Source organism: Boeremia exigua (genome assembly GCF_020726555.1).
Source record: "Boeremia exigua strain MPI-SDFR-AT-0100 chromosome Unknown C7974scaffold_9, whole genome shotgun sequence".
Lineage (NCBI taxonomy): Eukaryota > Fungi > Ascomycota > Dothideomycetes > Pleosporales > Didymellaceae > Boeremia > Boeremia exigua.
In genome coordinates this window covers 999,312-1,021,257 of record NW_025763526.1, presented here as the reverse complement: position 1 = coordinate 1,021,257, position 21,946 = coordinate 999,312, and the positions used below count along the sequence as shown (strand labels likewise).

The 21,946-nt window shown below is 51.5% G+C and overlaps 9 protein-coding genes across 9 annotated transcripts; 5 read left to right on the top strand and 4 right to left on the bottom strand.

The window, feature by feature from the left end:
• Positions 1–449: 449 nt before the first annotated feature.
• Positions 450–2,935, bottom strand: C7974DRAFT_230404 (uncharacterized protein). The gene is made up of 4 exons (XM_046137363.1): positions 2,592–2,935; positions 2,176–2,541; positions 1,843–2,114; positions 450–1,795 (listed from the first exon to the last, which is right to left on the bottom strand). Exons 1-4 carry the CDS (start codon positions 2,621–2,623, stop codon positions 834–836), a joined length of 1,632 nt encoding a protein of 543 aa, XP_045994769.1. The 5' UTR covers positions 2,624–2,935; the 3' UTR covers positions 450–833.
• Positions 2,936–2,942: 7 nt separating this feature from the next.
• C7974DRAFT_399389 (putative maltose permease) lies at positions 2,943–5,144 on the bottom strand. Its single transcript, XM_046142407.1, has 3 exons — positions 4,079–5,144; positions 3,242–4,028; positions 2,943–3,192 (listed from the first exon to the last, which is right to left on the bottom strand). The coding sequence occupies exons 1-3, from the start codon at positions 4,786–4,788 to the stop codon at positions 3,118–3,120; spliced, it is 1,572 nt and encodes a 523-aa protein (XP_045994768.1). The 5' UTR covers positions 4,789–5,144; the 3' UTR covers positions 2,943–3,117.
• A 443-nt stretch (positions 5,145–5,587) lies between these two features.
• C7974DRAFT_230345 (uncharacterized protein) lies at positions 5,588–7,846 on the top strand. The gene is made up of 3 exons (XM_046137362.1): positions 5,588–6,771; positions 6,822–7,247; positions 7,298–7,846. The coding sequence occupies exons 1-3, from the start codon at positions 5,689–5,691 to the stop codon at positions 7,808–7,810; spliced, it is 2,022 nt and encodes a 673-aa protein (XP_045994767.1). The 5' UTR covers positions 5,588–5,688; the 3' UTR covers positions 7,811–7,846.
• Positions 7,664–9,793, bottom strand: C7974DRAFT_230057 (uncharacterized protein). Its single transcript, XM_046137359.1, has one exon. It carries the CDS (start codon positions 9,658–9,660, stop codon positions 7,882–7,884), a length of 1,779 nt encoding a protein of 592 aa, XP_045994766.1. The 5' UTR covers positions 9,661–9,793; the 3' UTR covers positions 7,664–7,881.
• A 250-nt stretch (positions 9,794–10,043) lies between these two features.
• On the top strand, positions 10,044–11,828 carry C7974DRAFT_399382 (uncharacterized protein). The gene is made up of 4 exons (XM_046142406.1): positions 10,044–10,357; positions 10,404–10,564; positions 10,665–10,996; positions 11,047–11,828. Exons 1-4 carry the CDS (start codon positions 10,287–10,289, stop codon positions 11,536–11,538), a joined length of 1,056 nt encoding a protein of 351 aa, XP_045994765.1. The 5' UTR covers positions 10,044–10,286; the 3' UTR covers positions 11,539–11,828.
• A 183-nt stretch (positions 11,829–12,011) lies between these two features.
• C7974DRAFT_399378 (Alpha/Beta hydrolase protein) lies at positions 12,012–13,954 on the top strand. The gene has a single exon (XM_046142405.1). It carries the CDS (start codon positions 12,080–12,082, stop codon positions 13,829–13,831), a length of 1,752 nt encoding a protein of 583 aa, XP_045994764.1. The 5' UTR covers positions 12,012–12,079; the 3' UTR covers positions 13,832–13,954.
• A 153-nt stretch (positions 13,955–14,107) lies between these two features.
• C7974DRAFT_230247 (ribosomal protein L37e-domain-containing protein) lies at positions 14,108–15,161 on the bottom strand. The gene is made up of 6 exons (XM_046137361.1): positions 15,024–15,161; positions 14,950–14,965; positions 14,823–14,885; positions 14,656–14,727; positions 14,474–14,596; positions 14,108–14,428 (listed from the first exon to the last, which is right to left on the bottom strand). Exons 2-6 carry the CDS (start codon positions 14,951–14,953, stop codon positions 14,385–14,387), a joined length of 306 nt encoding a protein of 101 aa, XP_045994763.1. The 5' UTR covers positions 14,954–14,965; positions 15,024–15,161; the 3' UTR covers positions 14,108–14,384.
• Positions 15,162–16,928: 1,767 nt separating this feature from the next.
• C7974DRAFT_316112 (ribosomal protein S27-domain-containing protein) lies at positions 16,929–17,299 on the top strand (the record flags this gene model as incomplete). Its single annotated transcript, XM_046138547.1, has 3 exons — positions 16,929–16,984; positions 17,039–17,185; positions 17,239–17,299. The coding sequence occupies 3 exons, from the start codon at positions 16,929–16,931 to the stop codon at positions 17,297–17,299; spliced, it is 264 nt and encodes an 87-aa protein (XP_045994762.1).
• Positions 17,300–18,007: 708 nt separating this feature from the next.
• Positions 18,008–19,538, top strand: C7974DRAFT_399371 (uncharacterized protein). The gene is made up of 2 exons (XM_046142404.1): positions 18,008–18,590; positions 18,662–19,538. The coding sequence occupies exons 1-2, from the start codon at positions 18,231–18,233 to the stop codon at positions 19,445–19,447; spliced, it is 1,146 nt and encodes a 381-aa protein (XP_045994761.1). The 5' UTR covers positions 18,008–18,230; the 3' UTR covers positions 19,448–19,538.
• Positions 19,539–21,946: the final 2,408 nt, after the last annotated feature.

The following is a 21,946-nucleotide window of genomic DNA, read 5'->3' as shown; positions in this document are numbered from 1 at the left end:
GTGCTAGTGGGTGAGAGCGCCAGCACGAATGGCCGTGTTGAGCGCGCAAACAGTCCCGAGTTCATAGCCGCGAGACGTGTTCTCGACACGTAGACGCAGGAGGAAGTACGCAACTGTGCGATCGTTTTGTGAAACAAGTTGATACTGTATGCGCATAGATCCAGAAATGCTTCTCTTCTATCCTATCATGTTCAATATCTTTAAGTACGGGCACCCTCCAGCCATCTCAGTGGTTGCGGCTCTCCTCCATTTGTATCACCTGCGCCCGTCATTGGACACGTGATGGAACATATCTAAGCTGCTGCTACCTTGCATGTTCTTTGTATGATCTGGAGCCTGCTTTGTGCAAATCCATGTCGTTCGCAGCGCTCTTGTAGCTTTTGCTCAAGCCACCAAGACCATTGGTCTATGCCTTAAGAGGCAAGGCGTTCGAAAGAAGTTGAAAGCATTGAATGAGATCGACGAGAAAGGGACAGAGCGAATTGGTCGGGATTGCAGCGCCAGTTTGTTGGGTGATTTGAGGATCGTCATGGCTACCCAGGTAGGTAAGCTTTGAGTATCTTACTGCCATCAGGATCAAACTCTCAATACCGAGATGTTCGTCCAATATGCCGGCGCTCTCTGCAGTGCGGGCGACTCGGTTTCTACCCAGGTATGCTACCATTATTTCCTCATCGTTCTTGGGGACGGTAACGCCGTACAGAATGACCTGCGGTAGACGCCGCAATTGATGTGCTCGAAGTCCAAGCTGATCAGTGACCTGCGTGTCAATCTTGAGACCACAGGCTGCCAATGACTTTACCAACATCTGATGTCAACATGCGACTTCACTACTAGCCCAGGGATTGTAGTGTATTTCTGTTCCATCCACTAAACTCCTCTTCAGGTGTCGTCGTGCTCTCTCTATCGTCGACTGGCATGTGGTATCGATTTAAGAACTGTGCCTTCCAATCGTCCATGTTGAAAGACTCAGACGGCTCCGTGTTAAGCAAACATGTCCTGTGGAAGGCTCTGAGTCGCATCATGGCCAACTCCACGCTAGGCCAGTATTCTTGCAGCTGTAAGAGCATACTGAAGTTCTGTTCGAGGAGTTTCTTTGTTTGTGCCATATGTTCTTCACTCGTGTCGAAAAGTAGCGTGTGGAGGTGGACTGTAGAAGCCACAACGAGCAGGTGGGCGTTCACTGGCGACCAGAAGCATTCTGTACCCTTCTGGTTGTTTGCTGCCCAGAAGATTTCGCTCATCCTTTTAGCATGATACTTGCAGTCTGCTGCGTAAGTTTCACGCTCGATGGCTATCGCAGACTTTGGGTCCACGTTAGGGTCTTTTTGCAAATACTGGTAGTAGAGCAGCTGGAACTGATAGTGATACAGGATGTGTAACACATTAAACTCACGAAACAAACCGTCTTCCTTGACGCGTATGATGTTCATGGATCGATACTCCAGTTCTGTTGGCAGGGCGTGGTGCCATTTTTGGAGTTCTTCTGCGATTTCTTCTACTCGAACAGGTTCTTCGTAGGGTTCTTCATTCGAACCGCATAAAACGTAGTTCAGATGCTGGATTCGACTGTGGATCTCCGAGAGTGGTAGCATTGTACTCCAAAGACCTCTGCGATTTGCGTCCTTATTGTGTGCGGTATCGAGCTGAGCATCGCTGGTAGCCACATAGTCTTGGAGCTGATAGAACGCTTTCTCTTCCATGATTCTCGGAATTCCAGGGTCACTGCGAATTTGGCGGGGATACTGTGCTCGCGAGGCCTGCCAGGCATCCATCAAGTAGACCTGCCAGTATACTGCTTCTGATTAGTCAAAGGAGTGTGAAGATTTATGCACCACCTACAACGAACTTGGATCTCAAACAAGATAGCATCTGTACAAGTCTTATCTGGCAAGTGCATCACTTGTACCATTCGGATTGCCTGTGCAGAAAGCAAGTCCTCTTTTTCATATTCGGCCTCGACAAAGCATGCCATTCCCAGTAGAACGGTTCCTTGCAAGGCTGAAATGCATATGTCATCAGTTCGGCTGTAGAAAGCGTGCAAAGCCTTGTCTAGCCAACGACGACTTCGCTCTTTTCGTGGAACTGACGCAAAGCATACATGATCAGAGAAGCTGATATCATCTATGAGTCAGTGTGTTTCAATAACATGACATCACATTGGATCACACTCACCGAGAGCTTAGAGCGGCCATTCCCCATACAAGGAAATCTGGAACCTGTCCAGCATGGTACCTGGTTAGGAAAGTTGGAGGATGGAATAGGATATGCTGCTTGTCATGTATAATGTCAAAGTACAGCGTAACAAGCTCAGTACAGACTTCGTAGTTTGGTGTATCATAAATTGAAATCGGCGAACTTGCGGATCTGTCAGGCAGACTACGCGAATTTTGTTGCAGAGGCAGCAAAAGTCGACGACCACCGCTCTGCGTCTCCGTCGTGTTGCTACTCAGCCTGCTCAAGCTACATCTGGCATCCTTGGATAGGCATTCTTTACAAGACTTGAGTGCCGGAATATACGTGCATCGTCTTTTGCGAGAACTAGCGCGACTTAGTAAGCGGTATGTGAGGAATGCCGCAGGGTTACATACCGGCAGAAAGCACACGAGGTGACAATCCGCATCCTGCTCAAACTGAATCTCAAACAGTGGTGAAGTGCCCAGTAGGCTGTCTGCTAGTCAAGAGCCGTCATCCGCGCGCTTAACATTTAGGATGGGGGACAAAATAGGGGAGGTGAGATGGCCTTGGTGTCATTACAGTTCGAATCAGCCTCGAACCAGCCCCCCTGCGCTGACCGTGCGGGGTCGCGCCCGTATCAAAGCCTCGACTGGCGTAGCGTCGTTTTGAACCACGAAATGACGAGTGCTTTCCGGCAAGGTAGACAACAAAGACGAAATACGGACAGAACGAGGGCATTCACTTAGGAGCATAGGAGTCGGCACTTTGCAAACGATGAATTCAATGAAACATTGCACGACAGGACATCGCGACTCAATCACGCCATTCTTGCAGGATCCATCAAGCATGAGTACCTGTTGCCCATTCATTCGTCTTGAATATATCGAATATACATGCCCGGCCCGATTGCACATAGTGGTGCGTAGCGCTATGCCTCCACTAGTCTACAGCTGCTACATGTGCAGACGTGTCTGCGAATTGTCTCGCCGGAATCTCGCGTTGGAAGAGGTTGTCCTACGGGATGATGTTAGCGAATGAGAACGCGATGCAGCAGCCAACCTACTATTTCGCCGTAGGTGCGACCCCTCATCTCAGGGAATCTGAAGAACGTCCAGACAAGTGTGGCAAGAGCAATTCCGAACCAGATGAATCCACCTTTTCCCCCAAGACTCCATGCAGTGGGATTGATAATGGCCGGATTCAACCAGGAGCCGCCAAAATTTAAGAGGTTTAAGAAGATTCGAGCGATTGCAACCGTCTTGTTGCGGTGTTGCGAGGATGGTGTCTCACCCACGATAGTGTACGCGACCGGACCTAGACATGCAGTGTACACGAACATGTATACCATCATCAGTGCCCCTGTTGCCCAGACCGGGCCCTTGTTGCTGCCGCTCGGAACGCTGCCAAGAATGCCTACAAGTAGCAGGATGATGCAGGTAAATGTGAGACCCCAAAGATAGAGAGTGCGACGCCCAAAGCGATGCATCAGCGCCCATGATGTGAGGACACCAATGAACGCAAGTGCATTCTGGCCTAGACCAAGGTTGTAGGCATTATCAGAGCTCAAGCCTGCGACAGATAGAAAATAAACTGCCTGACCTGTGAAACCAGTGCCTGCAAGGAACGGAACAGCGCCGGCGACACAGGTGATCTCTGTTCGACGCAGAGCAGATCCTCGCAGACAGTCGCGGTATCTAGCCCCCTGCTCAACATGCTCTTCCTGGCTGACGGTATGACGGATCATAGCTAGAACACTGTCGACATCGTGTTCCAGATTCCTTGCCGAGGAGAGATCAACGAGAGCCTTTCGCGCGTCCTTGATTCTATTCTTGCGAACGAGCCACCACGGACTGTCATTTCATCAGTGCATGCTGTTCTCGTGTGGATCGTGATACCATACCTTTCGGGTGCAAAATTGACGCCAATAATGATGGGAACAGGCCAAATCCACTGTAAAGCGAACGGAATGCGGTACGCCCATTGATCTGCCATGTTGACAGTTCCACGCAAGACGCCTGTAGAGATGAATCCTCCAATTACCCAGCATAGATTTACATACGAAGTCAGATACGCCCTGAGAGCAACTGGGCTCACTTCAGCGGCATAGGTAGTTGTCAGTGTTTGGATGATGCCCCATGGGATGCCGAGAAGACCTTCGCCAACGACAAGGAGAACGATCGATGGCGCGAAGAAGACGATGAAGATGAAGCAGGTGATTGACAGTAGGGCGCCTTGCATCGTTCTCTTGTAACCAATCTTTTCAATGAGCAGACCGCTGAGCCAATAGCCACAGATTGAACCTGCTTGAAGAGCAGCAGTTAGGGCTGATTGATACCTGTTGTCGAGTTGGTATGAGCCGTCGGAGCGAGGGCGCCCGTATTTCCGTTGGAATGCTGGCTGGGCGAAGAGGGATGGTACCAGTCCGATTTGATAGCCTTCCATGATAATAGCCATACTCAGGACCACACAATACAGAACAGACTTGGGGTATAATCGAAGTGCATCTCGAAGGCTCATCGAATGCTCGGCTTCCGTGTTCGCTTGAGCAAGCGCTTTGAGTGTCGCGGCATCCTTATCGACGTCCATGGGGGCTTGTTCGACTTCCGACATCGTAGTACAGCTGTTTGAAGGCTTTCGTCATATATGGTGATGGGAACGGAACAGAACAACTGTGAGTGAGAATAACTAGGAATACGATGTCGATCAAGATGCTGGATTGGATAGTGAGGCCCACGCGCTGGTCAGCAATTTCGAAACCTTAAGATTACAGGGTTTGATTCCTTCACAGGCGGTCTTCGGTCCTTGCTTCTCTAAGCAAAACGAAGGCTACGTGGAGGAGCAAGCCTAATACCAGCATTAATGACGGCGTGTGAACAACATTTGCCGGAGGGACAGTATCTTGTCAGACTACCTGTAAGAGATTAAACTGGCTTGGTCTTGTGGGGAGAGCGAAGGAGTATGCTTGGAGTCCAGAGCTGATGGGTGCGGGAACGACTGGGGCTTTTGTGGGCACGGATCATGACTAAGGGCACGCTAGATGCGCCACCAATGAAGGGGGCACGATGCCGAAAACGGCCTGCAAGTTCTCAGATCCGAGACATTCAGCTCATCACTGTGCGCTTTACTCGATTACCTTGCAGCCGCATAACTCGACATTCGGATGCGAACGCAGTCATCATTGTGGCAGCACTATCCTTACCTTTGGACCTACAATAAGGGCGGTCGCCATTGAGGTCACCATCACATTTCATTGGCTATCTATCCGCAACGCATCCATCATTCGCCCAGAACTTTCACAACGAATTTGAGTGGTGTGCAGAGCTATAAATGCGTGGATATACCCCTCAAGGAAAGCGGGAACTAGAACAGCGGATGTGTTCGAACATCAGTGACAACCAATATCGTATCCTGGGGCGCATTGTGGACAATCCCCCGCACAAGCATTACTGATATCATAATTTGTGCAACCACCATCCTCTCCATCGATCCTTTGTTCGCCAACTTCCCATCATGGCGTATCCTCAGGAAGTTTTCAGGTCGACCAAAGTCGAGGCTACGTCGCTGCTTGGCCGGCGTCGCAAGGCGGCCTCTATGAACATGATCATGCATCAACTCCACACGCTCAGAAGTACTGGTCGCTTCGATGCTTTCAACCTGAAACGGCAGCCGATATACGATAAAGTTTCGGAGTATTGGCCTATCACAGATCATCTCTTCTGGGATTCCGATATTGGTAAATGGATTGAAGGCGCATGCTACTTCCTCGAAGGACAGATAGACCCAGACTCAGTCATTGATGATGCTGTCAAGGACCTTGTCGAGTTGATCAGAAGTGCGCAACAACCAGATGGTTACATCAACATACATTACCAGGTTGTTGAGCCGGGGCGGCGTTTTACGAACTTGCGAGACATGCATGAGCTCTACAACTTGGGCCATCTCATTGAGGGTGCATTGGCGCACAACCAATATTACCACAACGGCCTCCTTCTTGAACCCATGTTGAAGTATGTTGCACTGGTCCATAGTGTTATCGGGCCAAGCGAGGGGCAATTACATGGCTACCCTGGACACCCTGAGCTCGAGCTGGCATTAATGCGCCTATTCCATCGCACACAAGACCGAAAGAGCTTTGAGCTAGCCGAGTATTTTATCAACGAGAGAGGGAACCCCAGTGGAGTCGACGGAAGAGACTTCTACACGGTTGAGGCTGAGAAGCGGAACGAGAGAAAAGACTGGCAACCGATGTGGTATCCCGCTCCAAGATCTCACTGGTACCACCAAGCGCACGCCCCCATTGTCAAACAAGAGACCATTGAAGGCCACAGCGTGCGAGCAATGTATCTGCTCACTGCGGTGGCCGATCTAGTTCGAGTCAACTCGGCCTCAGCCGAATTGAAAGAGGCAGTTTACAGATTGTGGAACAATATGGTACAGAAGAAGATGTACGTGACTGGCGGTATAGGTGCAGTGAAACAATGGGAAGGATTTGGCCAGAACTATTTTCTTCCTCAAGGCACCGACGAAGGTGGGTGTTACGCGGAAACATGTGCTGCCATCGGCGTCATGATGTTAGCACAGCGAATACTCCAGGTAAAACAAATATTTGGAGAAACTGTCATATCAATGACTAACGATTGTAGTACGACCTGAACAACGGATACGGGGACGTCATGGAGCTGTGCCTATACAACGCGGTATTCACTGCGATGTCAGTGGACTGCAAACAGTTCACATACGTAAATCAACTTGCTTCAAGCGACAAGAACCTTTCTGAGAGGTCTGCGCAATTCACTTGTTTCTGCTGTCCACCCAATATTCTAAGACTGTTGGGGTCGATTGCAGGATACGTTTGGAACGTCTCCGAGACGGTGCGAGGCGATATTACTCAGATCGACGTCCACCTCTACACCGCAGCAACCCTTGCATTCGAAATAGATGCTGGTTCTGCAACTCTGAAGCAACAGTGTGATTGGCCTAGGGACGGAAAAGTCATGTTTTCATTAACTGGCACAGGCAAGAAAATACAGCTGAGGTTACGAATTCCTCGTTGGGCCACAACATGGGAGGTGAGTATTGACGGCCCCCATTCCTGATTCTGGATGTTAATGAATACCAGATCTCTCCAAGCCTATCTGATCTCAATGTCGAGAATGGGTACCTTCTTGTCCCACCCGAGTACTTGGCGACTAACCCGGAATTTATCCTTACCTTCGATCTCAAGCCACGCTTGATAACCGCCCACCCTCTTACGAACCAAAACGTCATCACCGTCGCTCGTGGCCCTATAATATACTGTGTCGAAGATGTCGACAACAATTGGGTCACTGATCACTTCCGCTCCACATATCTCGACCCTCGGTGCCTTTCCAACAATGTTGTGACCGAACAAGACATGACCGATCCCAGTATGCCCGACGAGAGATATGTGGGTATTACTGTTCACAACGCTGCCTATGTGGTAGATTTCGATGAGCTAGATGCAGATCCCTTTATTGACAAAGAAGAGCTGAACAGAACAATCAAGGCGGCAACAAAGGTCGAGAAGCTCAATTACGTGCCTTATTACTACAGGGCTAATCGTGGAGGTCTCGGTATGGCACGTGTTGGATTGAAGCAATGGATATGGTGATCTACATACATTCTTAAGCCTGCGCGTCTACATCATCTGAATACATAAGGGTGGCTGCAAAAAACTACTATTCATTCTTGAGCAGGTTTTAACATACAAGGTACGATCAGCTTGATGTCGCCTTCCACACTAATGGCAAGGTCATCATCCTCTAAGTCAGTAGGTACTGCCGCAGACGGCCCCAACCCGACTCGAATCAGTTTCACTCTGCCACCGCCTTCCCTAACAAGCTCTTCGTTGGGCCATCTCAAAACGCTGGGTGTGTTCATACCTACACCTAATTCGAGTATGACGGTCTCTTTCTCGTGCTGAAGTATGTCTTGTTGGAACTTTCGCCACCTCGCCTCGCCATTTTGGAATGGACGATCATTAAACCAATTTCCACCTCTCACACAGAGCATCATCTCACCTCCACAGTTCTTGCACCGTGGCACCATCGAGGGATCTGAAAGTCTTTGCGTTTTTGGATCTAGGAACGGCTCTGCTGCTTCGTAGAATGGCAAGGTGTCAAACGTCGAGTCGGGACGACACTTGGCCAAACATTGCAGTACAGAATACCTGCCCTGCGGCGTCGATTGTTGTTCCTCTTTCCAACCATTGGCAAGAAATAGTCCATCGGCGTTACTTGTCCGTATATGAACGTCCTTGCCTGATGCCTTCAACCATGGAATTAGGCACTGGTACAGGTCCCAGGGCCCCCACGAGCGTACCATTTGTATGTTTGTGAAGAAGTACGCCCACTTTTCTTCTTCAGATGGGAACCTGAACCCGATAGCGCTGTACAGGGTATCTAAACCCATGCCAGCGAAAGAAGGAAAATGCTTCTTGAAGAGTGATTTAGATGTATAGTCCAGGCCGTCAGCGGCTGAGAATCCGGCCCCTGCTGAGATGACGATAGCATCTGATGATTCGAGCCATTTCTGCGCGATTGCTAGAGTACTACCTTCTACTTTTAGGGTCTCTGCTGCTGGCGACTGCGGAGTTGATAACCGCCAAGGCTCCTGCACTTCTAAGAGCTTTTCGGTGTAAATCTCGAAGTCACCCTCAGCGAAGGTAACAAAAATTACATCTGTAATAGAAGTATCCTCATTGTGCGCGAACCAAGCGACCACGGTACCTACGGCGATTTGTGCTGCAAGACTCGTAGGGAAAGCAAAAAGGCCAGTGGATACCCCACATAGTGCGATTCGTTTTGAACCATCTGCGTTCGTCGGTAAACCATCTGCTTGCTCCAACACAGAAACATAACTTTGTCGGAGTTGCTGGATTTCCTCGTCCGTCGGGTGTGCGCCTCGATCAAGTTGCGGTCCCACAGTATGTATTATGTATGGCGAGGGCAAACAATATCCCTTTGTCGAAATAGCATCTCCCACGGGTAGATCAGTACCCATGGTCTCAATTATGCTGAAACACTCTTGTCTTAGCCGAGGACCTGCGAACGAGTGTATGACATTGTCGATACACTTGTGCGTAGGCTGAAAGCAACCTAACATTCGGGAGTTGGCTGCGTTTGTTATTGCGGTCACATCATCGGCTAATGTTGTGATGTCTCCTTGCCAAAGCTTCAATCGTACGTCGGGCTTTCCAGGTCTCGCCAACGTTGCGTTGGTGGGTATCGATGCTCCTCTAGTCAAGATTCGTTGTTTTCGAGATTGTAGCAAAACGTTGTCGACATCCTCGAGTAAGGCCGGTAGTAGCGGCGGCTGTGGCGAACGAATACATAAGAGCTGCTTTAGAAGATGTAATTGTTCCCAGGACTCGTAGTGAGTTAAGTGTTGTTCAATTTGACGAGCTTGCTTGATTCCAGATTCGCGGATGAGGATGAGAACAGTACGCTGGAGCAGAGACATGGCGGCACCGAACAATGGTTTACATCAATGATAGTATCTTGAAGTAGGTTGTGGTGCAGTTATATTCACAATTGCATATTTGTATAGAAGGTGCTTTGCAAGCATACCTGACTAAAGTGTAAAAGTGAGACGCGGAACTGTGCCGCACTTCGACGAGTCTGATCCGAGAGTCTTCAAAATTGGAACCGTCGGGTGTGTCGATGCCTGCAAGACAAACAGGTCAAATGGTACGATATAATACATCGCGGTAGATAATAGCTTGGTTCTCAAGGTTGATGAGGACGAGAATGTGTCACGCCATGTGCCGTCGCTGCTGACACATAACCAACGAAGACGTTAAGACGTCCCTCGAAAACCATTTGGACTTGATCGCTTAGTGAAGTATGTTTACATGAATTGCACTTGGCTGTTGTCGAAGCTCTTGTGTAGCTGCAGGACGATGGCAGGAGAGCCTCACTCCGGTGAGGCTTCCTAGCTCGCTTGCGCCTGCACTTCGCCGCGTCGCTCATTCGTCGCGTGTTCACAGCCCCCGCCCATCACGCTGTTAGACCGTGCTGACAGTCAGGTGCGACCCTCGATCTCTGTCGTCTCTTTTGCAGCTCAACCACTATTTGGAAGACCATGCGATGCCTGAGATAACATTCGTCTTCGGGCCAAACGGCAGTTTTTTCTTTGACTGTCCAAAGGCATGGAAATTGTAAGCAGACCGACTTAACCGCTGAACGAGGCTGATATGCGCGTAGCGATCGAATCCCGGGAACCCTGCGTCAGCTCTTCAACTCGTCCATGTCCCCAGCATGGAGGATAGCACAGCCATATTGCGTTGCGCTTGCGCCTCCGTTCAATTCTCCTGAGCCGCTATGGTATATCGGATGTAAAGTGATGACTGGAGAGGATAAGCTTTGTGAGTTGCCCGGTTCGGTCTTAACATTGTGGAAGGATAGGTGAAACGCACACGAGAGATAGTATACAAGCATAGGAAAGGCCAGGCTGACTGATCAAAGTCTATTCACAAACGTACTTCGAAACCAACTATACGGATTTGTGCCACTGGACGAAAACGTTGCCCAACGCGTCCAGGAATTGTTTTGTTACCTTTGGGTTGAATCTAAGCTATTTCGCCTGTGCCCCCGGAAGTGGTTCGATATGGGCAGGAATACCTTCAGAACTCGAAGACAAAGTGCGCAAATCATTTGATACTCCGTGCTGCGTCTCCTTAGGCGTGCACAGCGCGTGGTTTGTTTCTTGGCCTGATGGCAATTGTTCGTGGAACTTCTACGGTAACTATAACGCGTTGGACAAGATCCTGACCGAAGCTACACCTCAATCAATTTCAGTCAGTAACAGTCATAAATCCAGAAAACACGATACTGATGATGATCGTAGTATGTCGCCATTTCACCGTACAGCAAGCACCATTACTTCGTTGCATTCAAGGATCAATCCATCAAATACGATTTCACAGGTGCTCCACCCGAGTGGATGAAACTTATGACAGAGGTTTTCGATTCCTGGATAGCTGATCGCTTGCAGAAGCCACAGCAACAACTGCCGTCTCCGAATGCACCCCAGGCGCATCTGCATCGGCCTTTGCAACAGTCTGCGTATGTTTACAACAACTTTGTTGCAGATCTGCCATCTGTCCCAGCCCAGATTTCCCTTGCATCACCGCCGTTAACGCCAAATACACCGCTATCCGGTTACCCAAGTCCAGCACTACCACAAACTGCGCCAAATATTCCTTATCTGTACCACCTACCGCCGCAGGGAGCTGTCGAACTACCAGACAACGCCTGTCTGGCTGCACCAGCGCCTGTGCCCACTCGCTCTATCTCTACAGAAGTAAGTCGGCTGGCACCACTGACGTTCGCGCTGTAGGCTAATGTGACATAGAAGAAGAAAAGGTTCCTGTCCAGGCTGTTTTAAGCTGTGGGGAAGGTCCGCCGTTCTAGTTGCTTTAGTGACGATACCCATTTGCTATTTTGCGCTTTAAGCGTCCAAGAACTTAACTTGCAGTTCTCTATGTGCATCGAAAAGCCCGGGAAAGATGTTTCAAGACGCGGGAGACGCCATTTGTTCTATAGTTTTTGATCGCCAAGAACAAAACGATGTATTTTGTTGTTCTATGCGATATTGATGTTGCATCATCCCACTTTTGACAATGATAAGCTGTTGGTGTTCTGATATTGACCATGTTGGGACTAAAAGCCGATGCCGCTTGCCTACCAGCCACCTTCCCGTTCCAATAGACAGCCTCTTATTCGTCTAGTTCCCTGGAACTGCAACGATCGACAAGGAAATAAGTGAAAACTCCGTAGCACGGCCGGTAAGCACGAATTGCAATTGCGTAGGAGCATTTCGGTCCCGAAATTCATGGATGTCATCGCCGCTAGCCAAGACCAACATGCATGCAGAGTAAATGGCATATCTCGGGCCCAACACTACTTCCTCATCGCTGAATCTATTCGGAGTCGACCAATCTATCATTATGGGAGCCTTTGTAAGATCCTGGAAGTGGAGTACGTTGTCATGCTTGCTCACGACGATTGCCTCGGCTACCGAACCAACCGTAAAGGTGCTCAACGGCACATACGAAGGCCTCTACCTGCCTGGCTTTGATCAAGAGCTCTTCCTGGGTGTTCCTTACGCACAAGACACCGGAGGTCAGAATCGCTTTCTCATTCCACAATCGCTAAACTCGACCTGGAATGGCACTCGTACGGCTAAGCAGTACGGACATGCCTGTCCCGATCCGCAACCCGAAAGAGATGCGGAGTTTGGTATGAGCGAAGACTGTCTCAGCATCAACGTTGTGCGCCCAGCTGGACTATCGGAAAACGAGTCTGACAAACTGCCGGTGGCTGTCTGGATTCATGGCGGCTCATACCAAGTAGGCACAAGCGGACTCCCTAACTACAACCTTACATACATTGTCCAGAGGAGCGTGGAGATCGGCAATCCGATCATTGCTACAAGCATCAACTACCGGAAAGGAGGTTGGGGCATGATGTACTCTCGTGAGATCCAAGGAACAGGCAACACAAATCTCGCACTGCGGGACATGCGCAAAGGTCTTGCTTGGATCTCAGAGAACATCGGTGCGTTTGGCGGAGACAAGGATAGCGTGACGATCTGGGGTGAATCAGCCGGCTCCTTTGCTGTTGGTCAACTACTCATGAGCTACGGCGGTCAGACCGACGGGCTCTTCCATCGTAGCATTCAAGAGTCTGGCTCTGCTGCAACAGCATGGTACAACGGCTCAGACTGGTATCAGCCCATCTACGATAATATTGTCGATAAGACAAACTGTTCTGACCTCCCGGACACACTCGCATGCCTCCGCACAGTACCTTATGAGACAATCCTGCCTTTGATGGCAGAGCCTATCCAAGGACCAGGCTGGTATCCAACAGTCGACGGCGACATCATGCCTAAGTTTCCAACGGAGCTTCTTCATTCCGGACAGTTCGCACACATCCCACATCTCTATGGCTCCAACACAGATGAAGGAACAGACAACGCACCCGCTGGCGGCGTGATAAACACCACACAGCAGCTCTACGACTTCGTCAAAGGCAGCACGGGCTTCGGCTTTCCCGACGCCGTTGTTACCGAGTTGCTTAACCTGTATCCGGATGACCCGGCTCAAGGCATCCCGCTCAACACCGGAGACGAACGATTCGCAGAGCAAGGGTTTCAGTACAAGCGCATAGCAGCGATCATGGGCGACGTATTCTACCACGCACCACGACTCGACGATGCGAGGCAGTACTCCAAGCATGCCCCGACATACATCTACCGCTTCAATACCCGCCCATGGGTGGCTGCAACCAACACGTCCGAAGGCGGATTGGCGCCGCCGTACAAGGGCGTGCAGCATTTCAGCGAGACACAGTTCCTGTTCGCCAACCCGGCATTCTACGGTCCGTGGCCTGAGTACAAGGCCCTGAGCGATGTGATGAGTGCGCAGTGGGTCAACTTCATTGCATGTGGTGACCCTAACGGCGAGGGCTTGCCCAGGTGGCCCAAGTATAGTGAGAGTGACCGAGGAGCGAATCTGGTTATACAGGCCACTGGAAGGGGGCAGAATGGAAGTTTTGTGGAGGAAGATACGTGGAGGTTGGAGGGCAGGGAGTTTTTGAGTCAGTGGGCAAGGCGGAGACATGTGTGAAGGGACTGTAGGCGTGAAGTTTGGGCGACACGGTCGGAGAATGCAGGAGAGGTTGGTGTTGGCGAGAAACAGTGTCTCTAGTTATTGAAGAACAAACCTAGCAGAATTGAACAAGTTCACACGATGGCTATTCCCATGCAGGCGGGCTCCGGGACGGTCGATGGTGTGGCTCAGCGCAACGGTAGATCTGAGCGTGGAGGAAAAGTTAAGGCCGGGGATTGGAGCGTTTCGTTCATCGTAGGGCTACGCTCGGTTGAGTATTATTGTGATTGCATTTGAGTACCATGAGTACATAGCAGCGGCGTTTGTCAGGGTGAGTAGTGTGAATCTCCGTACATCAATAGGGCCTCCATCAATTCAACGTGGTGAGAAGATTCTTGAGAGAACCATGGCACAGTGGCTGCTTGGTCGATGTTTCCATTCGTGACTGAACATGATGAAATTTTCCGTAATGCCTGGTATAACCCTCATTCATTTCATTCGGGTATCAGGCAGCCGGGAGGGATGACAGAACGCCCCATGCCGTGCAATACCATTTTGCTGAACCCCTACTTTATCGTGCGCCTGTCCGGATGGACTTCATCACGCCGTCAATGCCTCATTCCCTCCGTCGCCGTGCGAAAATTTACGAGGACTTGGGGCCCTTGGCTCCGGCAGGGGTGCCGACGCGGAAACCGTTGGAGAACTTGCGGTTGACGGTCTTGAGGTAGCGCATGCGGCCGGAACCGGTGGTCTTCCTGCGCTTGGCCTTCTCGCCCCAGTTGACTGTGCTGCGTTAGTCGCGGGTCCTTCGTGTGCTGTTCGAGCAGCGCGGAATCACATACACTTCCTGGTCTTAGCAGCAGGGTAGCCGCATGAGGAGCAGGTGTGCTTCTGGATGTGGAGGGAGCGACGACCTGCAGTTCCATTAGCCGAGTTCTCTGTCCGTCTTTTGCTCGTTTGCAGAACCCTTCCACTGTATCTCAGTCAAGGTACCACGGGTAGGACATACCGCAACGCCTGCAAAGCGTGTGCGTCTTGTTGTGACGCTTTCCGAAACTGGAGGTACCCTTGGCTGCACTATTGTCAGTCTCGAAGTTCGGTCTCGGCGGTGCCCTCGAGGCGGATATATGGCGTACTCATTTTGGATGGGGGCTGTCACAGTGATTGTCAGTATGTTTGCGCAGTGCTTGCAGATTGGGCGGCGACCTACCTCGTGACGCTGTTGAGGTTAGTTTTGGGGTTGAAGTGTCGCAAAGGCTCAGCCAAATTCGAAAGGTGCGCTTCGCTTCACTAGTGTTCCGCGTCGGGGTTAGCGCCAAATGCGCAAAGTTATCCTAGCTCACACCCATCAACACGACCCACAACATTGAGGGATCGCAGTAAAGGACGTGAATGTGTGTGAAGAATGACGGTTGTCTGGGATTTGGCATAGCGCGATGACCTCTAAGCACAACGCATTGAGGCTTGTGGATCAAGACTGCTAGTCTCCTGCACGTATCTCAAAGCTCTACAGCTAAGCATCTGCACCAGGGGAGGATTATGGGTGGAATCTGAGGCGATACATGCAGATTTCTGGAGGTTGGAGCTCGCTGATAGCTACGCCGTTGTTTCTTCTTGGATAAGCAACGAGACCTTGAGCTGGTTGTTGCAGAGATTTGCTCAACTTCATTGCACCAAATCGATTGCGCTCGTCCCATAATTACCTCTGAGGAGCTATATGAATAAGAACTTATCGATACAGCTACGAATCACTCTTTTCTATCAAATATATGGTCAGCTTTTCGATTGTCGGTGCCCAACCGTACCTTAACCTGTCATTGGCTGCAACAGCGCTTTATGTACGACCATCATGTTTGAATGTCGCTCTGGACCACAGTTACCATGGAATAACTTGCGTGACACAACAAGTTTCTTTGCTGCAGCCTGTGCAGGAGTTCAGTTGCATTGAAGCGAGATGTGACAGAGCACCCCGACAGGCAGACTGGCACCGATTTTCAGTTGGCTGAGTAAAGAGCAACCGATATGGCTACCTGCGAGTCTATTTGGGTTACCCCGTACGACTCACCCAGGGAAATACTTACACGCCATTGCAAACGACCCTGAGGCTGCGTTGCAATGCTCGAAAGCAAATCCAGCTCAACAAACTCTCAATTCCGTGCCTGAGGTTGGTCAGACCGACTGCACACATTCGACTTCGAAGCTGTGCAATGCACCAAGATTTCTTTCATCGGTGAGGTTGGCGACAGTGCCTTCGATCAACACGTGCCATACTTTATGATGCAGAAGATACAAAGCAAAAGAGAGAGAGTCATCCGAGTCAGACCCAATGATGTGATGATCGCTGGTCACGCGACCTGCCTATAACCGCGACACCTATGTGGTACTTCCACTGCTGTGAGCACGTGATGCCGTTCTGCTCATCCTTTCCAGGCAAGAGGACTGGGTTCTAGCAGAAGTTTACGGAGTCATGTGGAAGATCTACGCAGTCGCCAAAATGGACTGAAGGATGAGGGGTGTTAAGAAGAGTTGCCTAGCTTCGACAATGGCGCAGTAAGGTGCAGGTGGGCCGTGAGGGGGCGAAGGCAAACTTCCGCGTGGGCAGCACTTGCCGTCATTGATTTTGCGCAACAAACCGCAACAGCACAATCAGCAGCCGCAATCGCACTCCAGCAAGCGTAACAATGCAATCAAGGCACCCCTTTGCAGCCTGGAGCAATCTTGAAGACTCACCCAGTCACACAGCAGTGAAATGGAGTTTGAAGTTGCAGGCTTGATGTGTTAGCGAAGGCGCTAGACTCGTTGGCGAATTAGCGTTGTGAGACGCCAAGAAGGAAACCGTCAATTGCCCACAGCAATTTCACCCTCCGCCGCCTCGAAGCCAGCGTCTCCGTCCTCGCGCCAACCATCAACTCAACCCGTTGCCGACAATTTTTCAAACCGAAAACTCTCCATAAACCGACAATATGGTGAGTGACCACCGCCGCGACGCCGCAGAGAGCGTACAGGGAGATTCTGCGTGGCCTGCACACGACTGCCTCGGAGTTTGCCACAGAATCTTCACATCGCAACCCTCTGCGGCCGCCCTGCGCGCAAACACGAACTCAATGGACTTCGCATGCTAACGCAAGCCCAGGTTCTCGCTGTTGACCTTCTCAACCCCACGCCCGCCGCGTACGCTTCCACCTCTCGATTTGCCCCTCCGACCGCCGACTAACAAGCTCCCAGTGAGGCCCGCAAGCACAAGCTTAAGACCCTTGTCCCCGCCCCCCGCTCGTTCTTCATGGACGTCAAGTGCCCGGGATGCTTCACCATCACCACCGTCTTCTCGCACGCCAACACAGTCGTCGTCTGCCAGGGCTGCTCGCAGGTCCTGTAAGTCAAGGGTCTTTAGGATACGGATGGAACATGGACTAATGATGGAACAGGTGCCAGCCTACCGGTGGTAAGGCTCGCCTGACTGAGGGCTGCTCTTTCCGCAGGAAGTAAGCGACTCTCCCGGAGCGATTACGGTGGGATTTGACGGGTTACGATGACGACTATCATGGAATAAGGGTGTAGATCTCATTGGTACCGATCGATCCGACTGCGGGATAGAAGAGGGATCTTTCGACTCGAGTCAATGCAAAAGTCAAAATGGGAGTTCCGGATATTCAGCGTTGATCACAGGACGACCCTTTCTCCTTCGATCTATTCCCTTCTGTTTGGCATCTCTTTCACAGCTTTTTATGTACATGCATGTGGAAGGGGAGATGGCATATCTGAGCTCTGGATACGTGATCTGAGGGCAAGGACCGGTTTGCAATCGAGGATACCTCCGCAGCACGCGGTCCTTTGTAAATCGAAAGTCAATTTCAACACTCGCTCCCTGCTGAAGTGATTTGGCCCTTTCCTGCACCAATTCCACCAGATCACGTAGAGATCATCCCTATACAGACCCCATTGCAATTGCCCCACACTCCAAAGCCCGGGGCTATTATTACCCTTCTCGAAACAATCTCACCGCCCTAACCTCAACCTGTGAAAGGAACACTGGGACGAATTTGCCTGACCATTCCCATAGAAGAAGGACGTTGGTCTTGGCCGCGCCTTCCTGCCCTTGAGTGGAGCAGCGTGGCCCAGACCCCACGTTCATTCAATGGCACACATGATGAGCAAAAGACGAGGTTTCGCCGAACTCCGACAGCCCCAAATCTTGAATATAAACAAACACATTTCCCATAACGCCATTACTGAAATCGAACGTGACGCTTACAGAGTCTCGTGAGGAAGGACTTGAGTCGTACCAGCCGTCCCCATAACGTCATACCACCAATCACCAGGATTTGCGCCCGTCTTGTCCGTCTGCTCTCCGCGGCCTGCCTTTCTATCGAAAAATTCCCATTTAGGCTCACTCTGCTAAGCATTGACAATATCCACCATGTCTGCACCTGCCGAGAACCCCCATCCCATACCTCTGACTGAATCGGAGGTCTTGATCCGTGGATTCCTGGCTGCGAACCCCGCGCTTGACGCTGAACTGGGTCCGATCGAAGTCATGACGGACCGCTACACGAATGAAGAGTGGGCGGCGCAAATTGCGGAAACGAGGAAGGTGGTCTTGAAAGAGGTGGAGAGTGGCGAGAGGGCTCAAAAAGTATACGAGGGGCCGAAGATGAGAAATGGGAATGAGGCGCTGAAAGAGCTGGCTAAGACAGTTGACCACACAGTTCTGAAATTGGATGCGACAAGTGCCCAGATCGATACCTTGTGCAGTGAGGCCCGAACAGAGGACTTCAAGGTAAGATGCCTTGACGAGCGGAGGAACAGGCCTTAGAGATTCACCTGTCGCCAAAAACTAACATCGATTAGTCTGTCTGCGTTCGGTTGAACTGGGTACAACGCTGTGCCACCAACCTCAAAGGCTCTTCTGTTGTCGTAGCAGCCGTCGTCGGATTCCACGAGGGCACTCAGGACACCTACTCCAAGCTGCGCGAAGCACGCGCCTGCGTTGCCGCCGGCGCCTCAGAACTGGACCTCGTCCTCAACCACTCTCTCCTCACCAAGCACAACAAGCCAGCCTCTGCCCGCGCCATCCGCAGCCACGACTCAGCAATCGACAGCGTCACCGCCGCCAACACAGCCGCCAACTCCGGCTCCACCACCAGCAACGACGAAGACGAGATCCCAGACTACAGCACCATCTACCGCGAACTCGCGTCCATCCGCTCCCTCTGCCCCTCCCCTGTTGTCATCAAACTCATCCTCGAAACCTCGCAACTCAACCCGGAGCAGATCCTCGCGGCCTCGCACCTCGCCGGTGCTGCCAACCTCGACTTCATCAAGACCTCCACCGGCTTCAACGGCCCCGGCGCCTCGCTGCCCAACGTGCAGCTCATGGTCGGCGCGGCCGAGTACCTGCACAAGACGGGCGTCAGCAAGCGCCAGATGGAGGTCAAGGCGTCGGGCGGAGTCCGCAGTCTCGACGACGCGGTCAAGATGCTGGAGTCGGGTGCGACGAGACTGGGGACGAGCAGTGGGCTGTGGATTATGCAGCAGGCGCGGGAGAAGATCGAGCAGGCAAACGGTGGAAAGAGCGAGGACAGGCCGGGGGCGACGAGGCTGTACACTGATGATTCGGTCGCTACTGGCTACTGATTCGAAGCGTGAGCGAGGTGGTGTGAGTGGCAGGAGACTATTTCGACATAGACAGCTTAGATCTGATCATTAATTGCACTGATTTGGAGAGTCCTGCCCTTTGCTTGTAGAGAACGGCCGACGCACGCCCGGGTATATCAATCTCATGCTATACCCTCTGGTATGTCTTAGACTTCAATTGTTTCGTATGTGGCTACCACGGCTAGTCATCAGCTCGTGTCCAGCAGCTACGTCTGATGTGCAGTCGTCCACAGTAGTGTGATATGATCAGCACATCGACTTATGAGCAAAATCTTCACAGACGAGCGAGACTTGTTCACGATTAGACATCATAACTCTCTATGGGATTCAGAAGAACGCTCACGTATCGCTAGGCAGTTTGAACCTTCTCCAACGGAAATCCTTCTCATTTCTGTTGTGCACAAGCATTCACAAATAATCAGCAGCACTCGCCCTACCCATGATTTGCTCGTGGAATGTCGCATTGAACCGTCATCTCAACACAGCCCGAAGTGGAAGTGTCGCAGGAATCACAGTCCTGAATGATGTGTAAAATTGCCGGGAAGCCACTGGCCGTCAAACCAGGAGTGCATCACAAGCAGTGCGTCGCCCGATTGGGCGCAAAACATCCCTTGTTCAACGGGTGAAGTCAGAAAAAACTCGAGGCGGGCTGTCGTCGCTACCATAACAGTGGATTCACTCTACGTGAGGCCACCAAACGTCATATTAACGGCGGTAATAGTCGGTCTCGGCGGCCGGTGGTACAATTGCGCGAGTTGGTGACTACTTTACCCAGGCCGTGGTCCCGCGCACCGCGTACAGCGTACAGAATGGGGTTTCGAGTTGTACCCGTCTCACCCCAAGCCCACAAATCGGTGTAATTGTACGGAATCGCTGCATATGCATATACGAGATCTGGACTGGACAGATCTTGTGTATCCAGCCAGCCATTGTACCTGCTTTCGCCCCTGAGGCGTCTCGCTAGGATAAGTTAAGGCTGACAGGTCGTACCTGAGATTCTCCGCGAATGTGGTAGCGACTCTGGCACTTCTCGGCGTGGCCGACGTATGAAGCAGACCCAGTGTTAAGAGCCAGCGTGCCCGGTAAGTGCAATTTACCCCAGGAACTGGATTAACGCGCCGAGGCGCATGTGCTCCAATCGGCAGCTCGTGAACGAGGCCCGAACGCTGGAATTTGGCGGGGTAGAATCGATACCGGAGAACGGGAAAGGTATCCATGCACCGCGGATGTCTTGGTTTGGGTGCTGGTGTTTTGTTTGTGTTAGGGGCGTGAGTCTCGAGCGGAACGATAGATTACCAGCACGCAAGTCCGCGGCGTGGTTAACAGGAGTATCCTGTCCATATACAGGTGGTTCAAAATGGAAAAACAGAAGCATCTTCTGAGCGTCATATTTGAGGCCAGCACGCGGCCGGTAATATCAAGACCCCTTGGGGTTGAGTGAACCAGATTTCTTACGAGGTGATGCTCTGAAAGTGGTACGACAAGACGGCACTCGAGACGGCAATGGATAGAAGGATGGGCTTCTGGGCTCTGTAAGAGGCGCAGCGGTTGTGGCCGACATCAGGCCGTCGAAACGACGAAGAGGCCTGCTATCCACGATGTTTGTGCGTCCACATGCCGCCGCTGTGGCGTTTTCTGCCGCGACTGTGCTCCGTTCCACGCGTAGAACCCTGGATTTTTGGTTCTACACGGCGCAGTACCAACGAAAGTGCCAACTTTTAATCTGGCACTTCTGGAACGTCAAGCCTGCCAGTAATGTGTCAGCCTTTATCCAAACGGCTGGCTTACCAGCTGCGTTGGACGCCTGATGAGCCAATGTGGAGACTCGAAAATCCGTATCCTTCACAATACGAAGTTTTCGTAATAGTAGAGCATCGACCTCGTTTTGATCCCTCCTGAGCGTGTTGTGCGTCGTCCGTGGTAAATCAGGGTAGTCCCCTTCGACCGTGGACGCCTTGATCTGCTCCCCTGCAGATGTGCAGGGGCGGCAATCGCACAGCACGCACGGAAGCGGCAACCATGCTTGCCTAACTCTGACAGCTATGTTGTGCGTATTAGAGGTTAGGTCATGTGGCGGTATTGACTTGAGTCGTGCAGGCAGTCTACTTATCCTAGCTCTCTGCCCAGTCATGCTGAAATGCCCCAGGCCAAGGGTACTGGCGGGCAATCCCCCAGGATCAGCTAGCGACAGCAACCCCAGAGCCAAGCAGCTCGGACGCGCTCCCCCGCATCACAATGCTGCACAAGGAGCATCCTGAAATCACCGTCTTCCCATCGCAACTTTGGTGTTCTGTTGTGGTGCGTGTAGCGCAGCAGACATCTACGGCATGTCGCGCAATCTGCCGAACGTGCGCAAAAAGTAAAATGATCGCGCGGATGGCACCGCTGGCAGCGCTGCTCATTGTCACTTTGGGAATTGCACAGACGTGCTCGCCCAAGCTAGGGGGCTTCTACACGTGTTGTGGCTGCGGACTTACT